General features: G+C 44.1%; 1 protein-coding gene across 6 annotated transcripts in view; it reads left to right on the forward strand.

The window, feature by feature from the left end:
* The first annotated feature begins 7,352 nt into the window (after positions 1 to 7,352).
* CNTRL (centriolin) overlaps positions 7,353 to 17,625 on the forward strand; it is a 75,117-nt gene continuing 64,844 nt past the window's right edge. For 5 of the 6 annotated variants that reach the window (XM_084799629.1, XM_084799634.1, XM_084799631.1 and 2 more), the window contains exons 1-3: positions 7,353 to 8,197; positions 13,731 to 13,960; positions 15,815 to 15,945. In XM_084799629.1, coding sequence (XP_084655755.1) covers positions 13,762 to 13,960; positions 15,815 to 15,945 — 330 coding nt within the window. In that variant the 5' untranslated portion in view covers positions 7,353 to 8,197; positions 13,731 to 13,761. Of the gene's footprint in view, positions 8,273 to 13,730; positions 13,961 to 15,814; positions 15,946 to 17,625 lie in introns of all 6 variants that reach the window. The other variant, XM_084799630.1, reaches the window with a different exon arrangement.

Below are 17,625 nucleotides of genomic sequence, written 5' to 3' on the forward strand. Positions count from 1 at the left end.
CCTTTTGTTTCTTCTTTGACTACAGCTACTAACAAACCACAAACAATCTCCCTAAGTGACCAATAACCACCCTCACCATCTCCTGAGACCCTAGCATTTATGCACCTTCTGAAATGTTCCCAGAATTCCAAAGGTCACACAATGGCAGAAACTGTCCACAGTTGGTAAAACCTTGCCTCTGCGAGAGCACGAGGCAAATCATAACCAGCAGCTGTAGACAATCTGAACTCCACACCTCGGATTAAAATGAAAACTCATTCTTATACTATTTCTGTGATTTTAAAGATACCAGTGTTCCAAAATTGTCACTAAACCCATCAGCCGGCAAAAAAGACTTTAATACATACATGTTGGGGGACATTTCAGATTCTAACTTTTATAATATTTAATGGGGTCTACTTGCTTCTGATAGTGACATAAGCCTACCTAGATTTGTTTTCATGCTGACACGATTCGAGGATGGGTCTGAATTAGACAAGGCTAATGAAATGGTCCCTTTTAGAGAACACCTTAGTGATGGCATCCTTGGACCTGGAAACAGTCTATATCTTCCATGGAGGGCCAAGGAATACTTCCTGAACCTATCCCAGCCCAGAGAAGGAGCATGGCACTGACCATGCCATACTGAGGATGCTGGCATTGCCAAGTAACTGAAAAGTTTAGTATTTAGCAGGGAATGCACATACACTCACATCCACATGTTCAAAATCAGCATTCATTTAGGCATGCTGTAATCTTCAGCAGGATTTTAATAGCTTTCATGTAAGAATAAAGACAAAGATTCCTGTAGCATAGCAAATGTAAATAAATTCATATGTAAACTTATATGTAAATAAATGTATTTAAATAAAATTTTACACTTAAGATTTTAATTAAATTCATTCTCATAAATTTTATTTATACATTTCTTTATTAGTATCCTTTCTATCTTCCTATACATTTGCTATTTGAAAGAAAAGAAATATCTCTAAACATATTTGTATAAACTGCCATTACTTTTATATGTTGTAGTAGCACTATTTGCTCTGTATTCCTAAGGTCCTACTTTATCACCAACTCTTTAAAACATCTTTTGTAAAAATGCATTCCTTATGCATTTATACATGAGCCAGGCGTGGGTGACATACACCTTTAATCCCAGCACTAGGGAGGCAAAGGCAGGTGGATCAAGGCCAGCCTGGTCTACAAAGCAAGTCCAGGATAGCCAAGGCTACACAGAGAAACCCTGTCTCGAAAAACCAAAAAAAAAAAAAAAAAGTGTACATGAAAATTATGTATGTCAATCATCTTCACCCCACAGTCCTCCTTTCCAACCCCTCCCAGATAGATCTCCCAACCCCTACTGCATGTCCTTATTACACATACTACATATATTATACGTACATTAATACCCACATATATCATACCGAGTCTAATAAGTACTGTGCACACATGTACAGGTGTGTGCCCATCCCACTGAAGCACGGTCAACCCATCAGGGACCACAGCAGTTAAAAAGGCAGCCACCAACTGTGAGTGGCACCTCAGCTACAACGTACCGACACTTTTATACTTGCTACAGGGCTAAAGGATGACAAAACGGAATATGATGTGTAAATTTCACATCTCTTAAGTTGGCACCTAAGTGACACAAACTGACCGATACTGTCATAAGGACATCTGTGAAATGATTCAGCTGGGTTGTGGAAAATAAATCTAATTAAAACAGAGAATGTTTTGCCATCTTTCGGGCAAAAGTAAAACCACGTAAGGAAAAACCACACCACGAAGTTTCTTTCACGGGTGTACGTGACACGCTCGTTTCACGCTTTTAGCCCCAGAAAGAATACTTGTTTTGTATTCCTTTTTATGCATGGACTCACATTATCACCAGGAATGAAACAAACACAAGATTGGGAGCCAAAGGCCGGGCGTGGTGGCGCACGCCTTTAATCCCAGCACTTGGGAGGCAGAGACAGGCGGATCGCTGTGAGTTCGAGGCCAGCCTGGTCTACAAAGTGAGTCCAGGACAGCCAAGGCTACACAGAGAGACTCTGTCTCGAAAAACCAAAAAAAAAAAAAAAGATTGGGAGCCAAAAAAAACCTCCTCAGGTCAAAGTTCCAGTTTGTGCAGTTACCAGTACTTGTGCAACTTAGCACACGGACCTTTAGCATTTTCAAATATTGCAACTTTCAGAATTCTGTTTTCAACTTCGGACAAATACTTTTATTTGCACAGAGATGTTAATGTTTCTCAACAATAGCATGACTACAAGGTCAGGGGATGGCTGATGGATGGAGTTCTGCTCTGGGCAGCTGCCCTGGGCACGCAGACTGCTTGGCAAGCCTGACCTCCAAACACCAGATGTCAGTAGAACCTTCAGAGTAATAAAATCACCTACACTGTCAAAGGTTCCTGAGGGAGAAGGCTGGGCAAAGAGGCCTCTTGTTGAAAATCTCTGGGTTGCGGTGTGCTTGGTTTAGAATTTATGCAAAATGAGGCCCATGTTCTTATTAAAGACGCAAAATCCAGTAGGCTTCTGATGGGAGCTGTTTTAAATCACTCTGGAAAATTGTCACTACTGCATCCTTTTCCTGTATATGAGTGGTTGTCATCCTGTGGGTCGTGAACAACTCTTTTACGATCGTCGGAAAACACAGATATTAGCCGAGTGTAGTGGCGCACGCCTTTAACACTAGCACTTGGGAGACAGAGGTAGGCAGATCTCTGTGAGTTTGAGACCTGGTCTACAAAGTGAGTTCAAAGACAGCCAGGGCTATTACACAGAAAAACTCTATCTCAACCAAAAACCCACCAAACACAATAATTTTATGGTTGAGGTCACCACACCATGAGGAACTGTATTAAAGGGTCACAGCACAAGGAAGGTTGAGTGACAACCACTGTTGTACATGGAAAAGTCATCACTTCAAATATCATTTCTCGACTGATGACAACCAAATTCATGCCTCCGTTAAAGGCCCCACACTCCAGTGTGGGCGTGCATCAGACCTATTTACTATCTACATTCATAAGCCGGGCCTGCTGGTGCACACCTTTAATCCGAGCTCTCAGGGAGGCAGAGGCAGGTGGATTGCTGTGAGTTCGATGCCAGCCTGCTCTACAAAGCGAGTTCAGGACGGCAAGATCTACCCTGTCTTGAAAAACAAAAAAGAAGCAAACAAAAAACCTAAAAAGACTATCTACGTTTATTCAGCAGTCCTAGCCAACAGAATGCGCCTGACTAAGATAGATGACCACTAACAAACCTTCATTTCATTTCCTGGGCCTTTCTCTTAAATGCCACACAGTTGTTACTGCTTTATACAAAGTCTCCACTTGTATATGTAATTAGCATGTGAGATTTACTCTGTTCAAAACTGCTATTTCAGCCAGGCATGGTGGCGTAGGCCTTTAATTCCAGCACTCGGGAGGCAGAGGCAGGCGGATCGCTGTGAGTTCGAGGCCAGCCTGGTCTACAGAGTGAGTCCAGGACAGCCAAGGCTACACAGAGAAACCCTGTCTTGAAAAACAACAAACAAACAAACAAACAAAAACTGGTATTTTAAGATGGGTGCAGTGGCGCATGCCTGTAATCCCAGCACTTTGGAGGCAGAGGCTGTAAGTTCAGGCCAGCCTGCTCTATAAAGCGAATCCAGGACAGCCAAGTCTACACAGAGAGACCCTGTCTCAAAACAAAACAAAACAAAACAAAACAAAAAACCCAAAATCAAAACAAAACAAAAAAGCCAGGTACTTCAAAGACCTTCCCTATGCAACAGAACCAAGCATTGCTGACATCTGAAGATCTCGAACATTGAGGAAAATGACCTGCATGACCTGTGGAGTGTGTGTGTGTGTGTGTGTGTGTGTGTGTGTGTGTGTGTGTGTGCTGAAAGCCACACAGGTCAGAAAAGTCTCTTGGAACTGAAGTTGCAGCTGGTGTGGGCTGCCATGTGGTTACTAAGAACCAAACCTGGGCCCTCTGCAAGATCAGGAAGTACTCTTAACAGCTGACCCATCTTTCTAGCCCTCCTCCCAAATTCTACTTTTTAATGTGAAAATAACACACTCATCTCTTTAGTGTGCAAATTTATTGGAGTCCTGGCTGAGGGGCTCCTCTCCCCTTCTTATGCCCCTCAAATTTTCCATATCTTTTTATCCCACCTCAGAGTTAAGGTTTAAAAACTGAAGAAACCGTGATATAAAATGACAGTAAACTCCCTCTTCTATAAGCTGCCTTGGCCGTTGTGTCTTATCACAGCAATGAGATGTAACTAAGACAGAGCCAAGAGAGGAGAACATTTCAAGAAGGAAAAAGTTCAGAACATCCAAAACTGGTGACTTGACTTATGAGTACACTAGTTATCTTCGCTTTGTCTCTCCATGCTTAGATCTGTGTTCTGCTCAGCAAAGGTCCATCTTTCAACAGCAAGACATCCCCTAGCTCTGTGGTTTCCAGTTTGCTTCAGCTAATCAGAGATACCAGCAAGACATCAAAGACAGGTTGAGAGGGGACCATGTGGAGGGGGGACCAGGTGGAGGGGGGACCAGGTGGAGGGGGGTCCATGTGGAGAAGGGACCAGGTAGAGGCGGGACCAAGTGGAGAGAGGACAAGGTGGAGGGGGGCAGGTGGAGAGGGGACCAGGTAGAGAGGGGACCTGATGGAGAGGGGACCAGGTAGAGGTGGGACCAAGTGGAGAGAGGACCAGGTGGAGGGGGGACCAGGTGGAGAGGGGATCAGGTGGAGGGGGACCGGGGTGTTCTTCCCCTGCCCTCCCTGTTGGCTCAGTGTTTAACAGTGTTTGCATTTTCCTCCTAAGGCCACCATTTATCTCAGATGCTCCCTGTCACAGACACAACTGCCACAGAGTTCCAGTATCAGCTCTCCTCCTTCCTTTTTAGTCCAAGAGATAATGATGCCCCTTGATCTAGTTTCTTGCCTGGGAGTAATTTGGCATCATTTTAATTCCTTAACCTCGACTTCATCTCTGTGGTTTTTTCCTTTACTAAGCCATCTGTAGTAAATTTGAACCATTTAGTACAAATGTCCAGTAAAGCTAAGTCTATAGAGACCAAAAGTAGTAATTACCTGGACTGAGGGCTGAGAATAGAGGCCAAATACAAATACGCATAAGGAAACCAGCTACAAGTGATGGTTATTTAATCCAGTAGGTTAACTTTAAAATTATCGAACTTCATAAATGTACTTTCTAAATGGTGAGAAGATCCTTTGCGTGCACTAACACCAACTACTCAGTGTTAGCGGGATAAATATAAAACATCCATTCTCACCGTGGCCTCTTCAGGTTCATTTGTGTGAGCGCCTTTGTCGTAAGGGCAGAGTGTTCTAACTATCAGCTCCCCAGTTTACTCTAGCTGTAGGAAGGAGCTTTCATGGAATAAAGACGCTTTGCATACTTCTGTGGAATTGAGTTCTTCAGACACTGGCTAAGAAGTTACTTTAGACAGGTTGAACTTGAGGTAACGCATTACATATCATTACACTGGGAGTCAGGAAGGCTGTGTGACCAAGAAGAGCAAATAAGAGCCGGGCGTGGTGGCTCACGTTTGTAATCCCAGCACTTGGGATTGTGTTGCCTTGGCTGTCCTGGCCTCACTTTGTAGACCAGGCTGGCCTCGAACTCATAGCGATCCCCCTGCCTCTGCCTCCCAAGTGCTGGGATCAAAGGCATCACCTGGCTCATTTTATCTACATTAACTAGCTAGCATTCTTTAAAAAAAAAAAAAAAAGCCTTGGGGCACTTTCTTTTTCCAGTGTTTCACATGCTCCACTGATAAAGACTTTAAATTACAAAGTTACAGGGGTGGCAAGATGGATGTCTTTGCCAGTGCTGCATAAGCAAACAGCTCTTGCCCTCTGCTCTGGTCTTCCGTGTTTGGGGATATGCCCCTTCACTAACATGAGAGAATCACTTTGACCTTAGGGTGATGAATGGTGAATCCAACTTTAGGGGAGGGTACAGTTTGGAGACAGCAGGGCTCCAGATGTGCAGGACTGGCTTTGGCTGGACCTGAGCATTTAAGCCCAGCCCTAGCCTTCTTTAGAGTGGAGGCAGATTACAAATATCACACACTTCAGCTCCGCAGAAGGCCTAGGGCTAATCCAGGTAGAGGTGGGTTTTGTTTGCTTGTTTGTTGTTCATGACACACTGGACATCAAAGGTCTTCACATTCTGAAACCAAATATATAGCCGGGCTTACATTGTATTAAAGAGGAAGCCTGTACTTCTGCTCCACTGTCATAATGCCCTCTATTTCTGCATTTTCACTATGCTACAGTCTCTTTGAGAGCTAAAACAGTGTCTAAATTCATTCACCAAAGCATACTCACAGAATATATACATGTTAGAGTTATTACATATCTACATATCTACAAAAACGAACACAGAACAACAACAACAACAAAAAAAAACCACAAACAACAAAAGCCCAGTTAAGCAAGGGAAGATATTAAAAGCAGTCCATGAAGTCTGATACTTTGTAAGCGGCAGCAGACCATCTGATAGTCCTGCATAGAATCAGATCTTTTTCTCAGATCTATATTCTCAAGCTATACCTTACTCTGTGAGGCTTCGGGGAACAAAAGTATCACAAGAGCAAGTCAGACAAAATGGGGGATCCCAAAGTCTCAACCCTGGCCAAGGAGCTATTGGCAGCTGATGGGTGGATGCTACAAGACTCAGCTTTCCTCAGGCATGAGGTCCCTCAGAGGCCACCCACACACCAGTTGATATCCTACATCTGCACACATATTCACAGCATAAATAAACTCAGTGGGTTTCTAGAAGACAAAACCAAACATTAATTAGGGAAGGGAAAGTGTGATGAGGAACAGGAGAAGAATTGTAGGGCAGGAAATGGGAGATGTATTTGATGAAAACACACTACATAGCTGGGTGGTGGTGGCGCACACCTTTAATCCCAGCACTGGGGAGGTACAGATAGGTGCATCTGTGTGAGTTCGAGGCCAGCCAGGTCTACAGAGCTAGTTTCAGGACAGCCAATGTTTCATAGAGAAACCCTGTCTGAAACAACAACATCAACAAAACAAAAGCCCATAAAAAACCCCAAACACAAATAGATAGACAGATGGATAGATGACAGATAAAAATACACTCTATGAGCCCGGCATGGTGGCACATGCCTTTAATGCCAGCCCTCGGGAGACAGAGGCAGGCGGATCCCCGTGAGTTCAGGCCAGCCTGGTCTACAAAGCGAGTCCAGGACAGCCAAGGCTACACAGAGAAACCCTGTCTCAAAAACCCAAAACCAAACCAAACTACACCAAACAAACAAACACTCCATGCATATATGAAAAATTCAAACAACAGAAAAAGTTTTATTTTAAATCATGGCTATAATTTGGTTAATTTTTAAAGTCACGCTAGGAAGTCACAGGAATGGCGATGGCGGAAGCTGCTATCTCTGCCTGCCACGTTCCTCTGATTGTCTTTTAACGGCGATGGACACAGTGGCTAGTGTGGACTGCAAAAGGCACATCTGAGTAACAACTATCTCAATAGCTTTGCTCAGGTTTGGGCAAAATAATCTAAAGAGAACTAAGTCACTGTGTCCTGGCTCCTACTTCAACGCTGGAGACAAGTCACGTTCTCTGTCTGCGAATCTCAGGTTCATATAGCTCCCTAAACCCCAAGTGGACGGCAGCTGGAGCCCAAGCCATCCTGAGGCGCAGCCAAGTCTGGATCGAGAGGTTTCCAAGCAAGACAGTTTCTATCCGAAATAGTCGCGTGAGGGATCTGGTGCTTCGCTGCAATGAAGGTCAAGGCCCGCCTTCTTCCATCACCCCAAGTCTGAATGCTGTGGACACCTCCCTACTGGCTCCTCAGGGTTGTTGCGACAGGGAGAGGAGCAGCCTTCAGTGGGAAACGTCTTCTTACAGACTCGGCGCCCAGAAGGCTGAGCACAGCCCGCCAGCTTCGTACCCGGAAGCCTCGCACCGGGTGCTGAACGCGCCGGGAGGCGGTAAGTGTGGCGGGAAGCGGCTCCGCCCCGCCCACCAGCTCCGTGAAGGAGGCGTGGCGAGCACAAGCCCCGCCCACACCCAAGCCGGTCCTCTCGGCAACTGGCACAACATAACAAAATGGCTGCCGTGCCGCCGGTCGCCTGAGGAGAAGTATCCCAGCCTCTCCGAAACGTCTCTCCCGCTAGGCTATTCCTCCCGGTGCTGAGGCGGTGAGTGTCCTTCGGCGTCCGGGCCGAGCCTGAGAGGCGGGCGGCAATGGCCGGAAGGCCCCGGCCCAGCGTGAGGTGGGCCGGCTCCGGATGGATTCGGGGCGGGGGGCGTGTGCTTGGAAAGGGGATTGGACGGGAAGGAGGAGGGCCGGGGCCGGCGTGGGCAGGGAGGGGAGGGGAGGCGTGCATGGCCGGAGGACTGGACGCTGCTGTGTCGCGGAGTTGGGGTGAGGTGCTGTGAAAGACGAGGTTCCCGCCGAGAGGAAGAGGTGCCGGATGTGCTGCTGCCTACGGAATGACCGAGGCGGAGATGGGCTGGCGGCCCTGAGGGTAGCACGGGAGGGTGTATCAGCTGAGAGATGTAGGGACCGGTGACTGTAGAAGCTAAATATCGAGCTGTCGCACACCTTTAATCCCAGCACTCGGGAGGCAGAGGCAGGTGGATCTCTGAGTTCGAGGCCAGCCTGGTCTACAAAGCAAGCCCAGGGCAGCCAAGGCTAAAAACAGCCTGATTCTACCACTCTGCTTGACTTAACCTTGGCTCTGGTGACTCTGGGCATCTTAATGAAAAAAAAAAAAGTATGTGTGGACGGTGGTGGGGGCCCTACCGTGGTGCTCATGTGGAGGTCAAGGCTTTGCGGAGACAGTTCTTTCCTTCCCTCTTTACATAGGTTCCAGATATAGGGCTTAAGTCATCAAATTAACAGAGAAAATGCCTTTACCCACTGAGGCATCTCAGTGGTGCTCTGGGCATGTGCCTTAACTACTTCATTGATGTCGAAGTTAAGGTTTTTATTGCAGTGGTCATGACCAAAAGCAACTCGTGGAGGAAAAGGTTTATTTGGCTTGCATGTCCCTGGGTAGCAGTGTTTAAGGAAAATCAAGGAAGGAATTGAAACAGAAGCAGTGGAGGAATTCACCATTCCTGGCTTGCCCCTCTTGGCTTGCTCAGCCTGGTCTCATACACAACCCAGGACCACTTGCCCATGGGTGGCACAGTCCCTGGTGATCTGGGCCCCCTCTCATCAATTACGAATCAAGAAAATGCCCCACAGACTCGCCTACAGGCCAGTCTCACGGATGCATTTTTCTCGTCCTTTAAAATTCCTTCTTCACAGATACGTCTTGGTCTGTGTGAAGTTGGGCCAAAACCAATCAGAACACTTGATCATGTTTCTTCATGTGTAAAAGTAGTGGCTTAATCACTTCCGAGTGTTTGCCATGGGTCGGATGCAGTTCTAAGTACTACAGAAGTACAAAGTCATTTAGAATTTAATCAAACTGGAAGCTACATTCACATTTAAAAACTGAGCAAGTAAAGCTGGGCGTGATGGTGCACACCTGTAATCCCAGCACTCAGGGAGGCAGAGGCAGGTGGATCTCTGTGAGTTCGAGCCCAGCCTGGTCTACAGAGTGAATCGAGGACAGCCAACGCTACACAGAAAAACACCTGTCTTGAAAAAACTTTTAAAAATTAATTTGACAGTGTCTTTGGAGTGTTTCTCCTGGCCCTTTCAGGAAAGCCCTCTCTACTCTTACAGCATTTAGTCTGATTGGAGAAACAAACAGGTACTTTCACAAATCCAGTTGAATGAATTTTCATAAGTACAGAGTTTATGTAGGTACAGAGACCGTTCTGAACGTAGACACCTTACCTTCTTAGCTCGGTGTTTTCTTAGAATCTAACACATTCTACAATTCACAAAAATGGTTCAATAAAGTTGGATAAATAAGCTAACAGAAAGGGATGAGAAGTTTAGGGTTTGTGTGTCTTTTGTTTTGTTTTGAGACAGGGTTTCTCTCTGTAGCCCTGGCTGTCCTGGAACTTGCTCTGCTGACCAGGCTGGCCTTGCACTTGAGAGATCTGCCTGTCTCTGCCTCCCTCTGAAGTCAAACTGTGGCTCATTGTGAACAACAACCCAGGGTCAAACTTCCTCCTCTTTTTCTCCTCAAGAAATGAGTAGCGCTGGATGTGGTGGGACACACCTGTAATCCCAGCGTTTGGGCGGCAGAGGCTGGTGGATCCATGTGAAATCCAGGCCAGCCTGGTCTACAAAGCAAGTCCAGGACAGCCAGGGCTACACAGAGAAACCCTGTCTCGAAAAACAAAACAAAACAGGAAAGAGAAAAATGAGTGGCTACCACCCAAGCTAACTTAACTCTAAAGAATATAATGGTAATGGCCAGTATTTCCAGACGCTTTACCAAGTGCCAAGTACTGGGATTAACAGCATGTGCCGCCGCCACCAAGCAGGTTTGTGTGTCTTAACAGAGGAGTGAGACCGGAGGGAAGAGATCAGGTTGTAAATACAGGAAGGCATAGTAACCGTGGTGTTACATGGAGTGGCATGTTCTTACTTAGGTTTAACTAAAGATGAATGGTGGTTGGAGCGTGTTGTTTAAGTAAGGCAATGCTGTCAGAGCGGTAGAATGGGTCAGCACGGGGCACTGGTTGAGGTGAAGAGAGATAAGCACTTAGGGAAGATGGGGTAGATACTGCAGTGTTAAGGCAGAGGATTAGAATTGTGGAGAAATGGGGGAAGAGTACTATGGTGTTTGGAAACTGGGACAGAATTTGTTGGGGAAAACTTTACAGTTCAAATGATAGAGAAAAAATTCAAAGCAGAAGTAGGCTGCACAGAATGGGCCACTGGCTTCAATAAGCCAGAGGAAGAGAATCAGGAAGAGTTATTAAAGGGCTAAGGAAAAGGTGTTGGGGCTGTCAGGTCAGGGCAAGTGTCTGGGTTTGTGGGTTCACAGCTTAGTCATATGAGGCTAATTGTCCCAACATTCCAGTGGCTTCTCTTGCTCTGTTGAACATCTGTTGGACCTTTAAACGTGAGTCTTCAGCTATGAGTATGTTTTCTTGTCTTAGTTTTGTTCCTTGACAGCTGACTGGCCCTACTTTGCCTTTTTTTCTTTTCCATTGTTTCCATTTATTCATTCTGGATTCACACTTCGACCCATTGCAAACAGCAACCCAGGGCCAAACTTCCTCCCTTAAGAAATGAGTGGCTACCACCCAAGTTAACTAACTCTAAAGAGTATCATAGTAGTGGTCAGTGTTTACAGAGGGTTTACCAAGTGCCAGAAACTGGGATAAATTATTATGTGTATTGTCACATTGGAAGAACTGATTGCATAGTTTCATGTTTTACAGATGAGTTCATTTGGAGATGATCCAAAACAATTGGATAAACCAAGATTTTAATCCTTTTATGGTCCTAAGATCTACAGCTGAATGAGTTTTCTGGGGTCCAGATCATGTTTTTCTTTATGTCCTTCAGGGCACCATACTGTCTTACACAAAACAAACTATAAGTGAATTTTGCCTTACTTCAATATAGTTAGTTCACTACACACACACACGCACACACACACACACACCCCACTACTTAATACCTCTAACTTATATATGTCTATACTTTTTCTTTTCTTTTCTCATATGCAACTAACTATACGATTCAGAAAAGCTTTTCCTGAATTCACAAAACTACTGTTTATACCATCCTCCCAAAGCTTTTGCTCTTAGTTTAAAAAGTGCGGCTAAAATAACTAGAATAATCAAAACCCTTTCGTGTCTAATAGACTATTCTTTCATGGGAAGAGATCTCTTTAATTCAGTGCTAAGGTGGACTAGCATTCTCCTTCAAATAGGAATGATACACCAAGCTTGAGGAAAACCAAGATGTAAACACTTAGGTAAATTATAGCTAGTCCTTGTTGTGGTTTGGATGAGAATGGCCCCCATAGGCTCATACCTTTTAATACTTGGGCCCCAGCTGGTGGAACTGTTGGGAAGGATTAGAAGCTATGGCTTTTGTGGGGGAGGAGTCTCAGTAGGAGTGGGCCAGTTAGTTTTTCCTCTGCTTGTAGATGAAGGTGTAAGCTCCCAGCTACTGCGCCAGTACTGTGCCTGCCTGCCTGCTCTCAGCTGCTGCCTGCTGCCATGCTCCCTTCCATGACAGTCACCAGCTTTAACCCTCTGAAGCTGTAAGCCCTTGATAAAGTCTGCCTTTTTTTATAAGTTGCCTTTTTATAGTGTCTTACCATATCAATAGAAAAGTAGCTATAATATTCCTGAATAAAAGTAGTTAATGGGTGGCAAACACTGTATGTTACCGTTTTCATAAAGACAAGAAATTAAAACAAACCACAAAACAAAACAGGGAGGTACAGATCCAACCTCATATCTTTTTTTCCATCTGATAGCATTTGTCAGGATTATAAAAATAGAATAATGTGTGTCACATCCTACAGATATATAGATATTTTTTTATTTTTTATTTTTATTTTAAAAAGCATTATATATCTTTAGGCTACTCAACTATTTTGTATCCTATATCTTAGTCTTCTCTTCAAAACTTTGATATTATAAACTATCTAGAATTATTCTTGTCAAATCCTAATACTCACCTCACTAAATTATCATGAAGCCCTATGTTACCTGCCCTGATAAGTGAAACTTAGGCATAGTCAATTATAGATTTCGAAAAGTATCCAGTGGATTGCAGAAACCTGAATCATTTAAAGATTAGTGATGCTTCCAGACCACCATGTTCTTTGCCCGAGTTGCCATAGTTCCTGTAAAGTCTGCATTATGAAACACACACTATCTCCTAGGGGAACCATCCCAGTGAATGGGGTTTGGGGCTACAGTTTGAGAATGGAGACTGTGGCAGTACCTAGGGACCAAAATGGAACCTGCAGGAGCAGCTTCATTGGTTGCAGATCAACATTTGCCTTATTTGAAGATGGTCTGATACCATAGCACCCCTGTGATGAAGTAAAGCTGGACAGAGACTCAGCATTTGTTTCAAAAGGACATTGTTAAATTGAGCTTTTGGTTTAGTTTGTACAAGAAGGCTGTATTTGACTATATAGGAACTCAAGACCCAAAGAAGGCAACCTCAGGCCAAATCCAACTAATATAAAGATGTGTGTGCATCATCCTTTCACAGCGCCCTCTTCTGATACCAGCTTATCATTGGATTGGAACCTACTTTAACTTTACTTTATCACTAAACATTTTTTCCTAAAACTTAATGTACGTTTGAGAGCCAAGGGTATGCATTAGGTCGCCCAAGGTGGTATTTAAAGGGAACAAAAAAGAAACTTAGAGGAGCACTGACATTTAGGGGAAGGAGAGGGACGTGAGCCACAGAGGAGGCCATGCAGTAGCCAGAAAGACAAGAGACTCTCAATAGAACATGCTTCTAGGAGGAAGAGTGCTTACAAGTTGCGGTTGCCACATATTCCTGTGTGTGACCCTGTATGGAAAGGGCCTGTGAGAAGTTCAAGCTGATAAGCCGAGAAATAACAAGTAGCACTCTGAGCTGAGCATGTGTCAGTGACAGACCTGCCAGGGCCTCTTCTCTGTGGAGGGGGTAGTCAGCGTTTAGGAGAGCACCTGCTCCATAAGCTTGGAGCCTTTGTGTTCACAGCCTTACGATCTTAAAGCTCTAGAGATAATATAACACTCTTAATAGCTGTAGAGATATAGCCTTATTAAATATGTTGAAAACTCTTGCAGGTTTTGATGGCCACCTGGTTTTGCTCTTGCAATGAAGAAAGGTTCTAAACAAAAGCTCCCGAAAGCAAAGATGCTGCAGTCGTCCCATTTGCCTGGGTCATCATCTCTTACGTTCAATATGCGATCTAGGTCACTTTCACCTTTAATTGGATCTGAGACTCCACCTTTTGGTGCCCCGGCTTTGCTTACAGATGAAAACACCATGCTTTTGGAGTCCCAGCCCCATAAAGGTACTGCTAAAATTGTATCTGGTTTCACACGTAAGTAGAGATGTGAAATGCTGAGCGTAGGTAAGGGGTCAGATCTAGCATCTCTCCTGAACTAGCTTGAATTGCTGTCATAATTGGTAGAAATTGTGTAAGAAGTGGGAGAGGACTGAGGCTTGGATGAGGGTGGAGGTGTCTGGGAAGAGTTAGGGTGGAGAGTTTCCAGGAGATGAAGTTGGATTTCTTCTAGAGCATTCTTTTAAGCTCTTTACTAGAAATATTCCTCCCTCATTAGTTGGGGTTGGACATCTCTCCTTACCCTAGTTGGATATAAACAGCCAGCCGCGCTTGGGCTCTTCACTCTGCTTATTTCCAACCTGTGAGGAAACCTATTTTTATCTGTGAGAGCATTGACTTCCACTTAGGGAACATACACATGTGCCACCAGTATTTTTAAATTTCTTTTAAAAACAAAAACAAAAAACTGGCTGCTGCTTTAGTTTCTGTTTCAGAAATGCTTTATTCTTCACTAGATTGTGAAATTCCACCAACCCTGCTGCCCTGAGCACCTGATGGCTTTGCGTTAAAACACTTTTAGCCTTGAGTGTGTACTCTGTGCTGCCTTGCTGCCCATTGGTCCCTGGTTGTTTCTGAACTGATTGTTACTCTGGAATGTTGGTTTTGTCAAGAGACTATTTTCTCTTTATAAAATGTATTGTACCTTTAGCAGTCTTTGACAGCGCTTTCCACAAAAGGCCATAAAGGAGGGTGTTTTACCTACCAAGCTGAGACCCTCTGTTCATAAAATGTTACTACACTTTCTATTTCATAAAGCAACAAGTGAAAAAAAATAGAGCTTTGAAACAAATCTCAGTGCTGCATATGATTGAAAGTGCAAATAGAGGGCTGGAGAGATGGCTCAGTGGTTAAGAGCACTGACTGCTCTTCCAGAGGTCCTGAGTTCAATTCCCAGCAACCACATGGTGGTTCACAACCATCTATAATGAGAACTGTGGTTCACAACCATCTATACTGGGATCTGATGCCCTCTTTTGGCATGCAGGCGTATATGGCAGATAGAGTAATATATAAAATAAATAACTCTTAAAGAAAGAGACGAAGAAAGAGAGTGCAAATAGAAACACTGGGCCACATAGGCCTGAGGACCTGTGTGATCTCCAAGACCCATGGTGGAAGGGCAGGAGCTGACTCACAGAAGTTATGTTCTGATCTCCACACACGTACTGTGGTACAAGGGCACCTGCATGCACGTGGATGTATGCACTTGTGTGTGTGTGTGTACACAAGAAAGTACAAGGTTTAAATGTATCTGCTTGAGTTAAAGCTTTGAATTTGTGCTGTATTAATTACAGGATATTGAGCAAATAATGTAAAATATTGATTTTTATGTATGTGGGTGCTTTGCCTGCATGTATATCTGTGCACTGCTGTGTCCCAGGTGCCCATGGAGACCAGAAGAGGGCCCTGGGTCCCTTAGCACTCTGATGTTTGTGAGCTGCCGTGTTAGTGCTGGGATCAAACCCAGGACCTCTGCAAGAACAGCCAGTGCTCTTAACCACTGAGCCATCTCTTATGATCAGTTTTTTTTTTATAAATGTGAACATTAATACTTTTTCTTCAAAGGTTTATACAAACTACATTTTTAAATGCTGAGCATTTCTCACAAAGCCCAAACAGGTAGACTGTAACTGTTTTTATCGTGGTGATGAAGTGACAGAAAGTGACACACTGCGATGCTGGGATTACAGCTAGCCACTACATCAAGCATATGCATGGATTTATATATAGTGTAAAAATGATTTATATTTCCTGATAGTCATACCTTCCTACTGATAATGACCTGTGTCTGGATTTCAGGAGCTGATTCATATGTAGGAGTTCGGTATATTACAGAGGCCCTCATCAAGAAGCTCACTAAACAAGACAATTTGGCCTTGGTAAAATCTCTGAACCTTTCACTTTCTAAAGATGGCGGCAAGAAGTTTAGGGTAGGTTTCCAATGATTTCAAAGCATAAACATAGATTTCAATTTTTTGTCTTAAGCCTATCAGATTTTTTAAGGAGTGCCCTTATTTTCCTTTAATGATATTTTTATTTTTAGGTGTGTGTGTGTGTGTGTGTGTGTGTGTGTGTGTGTGTGTGTGTGTGTGTACACGTGTATGTCTGCACATGAATGCAGATATTCTTGAAGGCCAGAGGCACAGGATCTCTTGGCGTTGGCGCTATGGGTGTTTGTGAACCACTCGACTTGGGTGCTACGGCTTGAACTCAGGTCCTCAGCAACAACAGTGCAGGCTCTTAACTGCTGAGCCATCTCTGCAGCACCCATTTAACAAGTGTCACTTTTGGCAACATCAAGTTTTCATTACAGATTTGTAGTCTTTGTATCTAGGAAATGTCTGTTCGCTTCTGGGACTTATAAACACATTCTGGCAGCATTATGCCAACTTTTTAGCTGAAACAGTTTGTTCATATTGTGTGTTGGGGTATTATTTTGCCTCATTTTATTTTATTTTGGTTTTAGAGATCTCAGTCCATGGTGGTTTGGCTCTGGTGTTGGGGAGCCTGTGGTGAGGCAGAACACAGCAGAGAGACATGTCAGAGCACAGCTGCCACCTCCTTCCTGTCAGCCAGAAAAGAGAGGAGAGGCAGGAGCCAGGGTTCCGTGTCCCTCTTGTTTTTAGTGGGGGTGGTCGTCTTGTTAGCTCGCTGGCAGAAGAGCTTGAACTCTGTTGTTTGCAGTGGAAGTTCTCTATCAGAAGCATATCTCCATATCTCTAGGTGCCTGTTACGTTACTGACTAGAGGCAATTGGCCAGCTACGATTCTAGTCCTGATTTTGCCTTTTCACTGTCTTGTAAATAACTGTGTTGGGACACAGCCGTGCTAAGTTATCTTTAACTAGCTACACATTATAGTAAGAGAGTGGATACTCCCTGAGCTGATTCTCAGTAGCCTAGCACTTCTACCATTCTATTATACTTACTCCAGGAACATTGGTTGAACATGTACAGCAATGCTTATTAAACATTATTTAAGTAGAAAACTTAGAAATGCCTAAAAGTTTCACTGGAGATTGCGAAATAAATTATAATGCAGTACACCATGAAATAATGTGACATTAAAAAAAAAAGCGATGTAGAATCTTAGGTGTTAACATGTCTTAGTTAGTGCTCTATTGCCGTGATGAGACACCATGACCAAAGCATCTCTTATAATGAAAGCAATTAACTGGGGACTTGCTTTAAAATTTTCAGATAATCTGTTATCATCAAGGCTGGGAGGCTGCCAGGCAGGCAGGTGTGGTGCTGAGAGCTTTACATCCTGATCCACAGTCAGCAGGCAGGGTACATATGACTTGAAATATCAAAGCACCCCCCCACACCCCAGTGACATACCTCGTCCAAAGGCCACACCTCCGGATTCTTCCCTGATAACTCAATAATTGAGAGCTAAGCTTACCCACACATGAGTATGGGGGCCTGTCTCGTTCAAACCACCACAACATGGCAGACTTTTTTTATATATATTAGTTTCAGTGAAAACTCAACTCTAAAGTGTTTTATTTAATATCTCAAAAAATTTGAAAGAAATTCTGTCTGGAAATTTAGAGTTTGGTGTAAAAATGTCTAGGACAAAGTATAGGAAAAGGGAGAATCAAAGAGTATG

The sequence above is a fragment of the Acomys minous genome (genome assembly GCF_964271855.1).
Source record: "Acomys minous genome assembly, chromosome: 10".
Lineage (NCBI taxonomy): Eukaryota > Metazoa > Chordata > Mammalia > Rodentia > Muridae > Acomys > Acomys minous.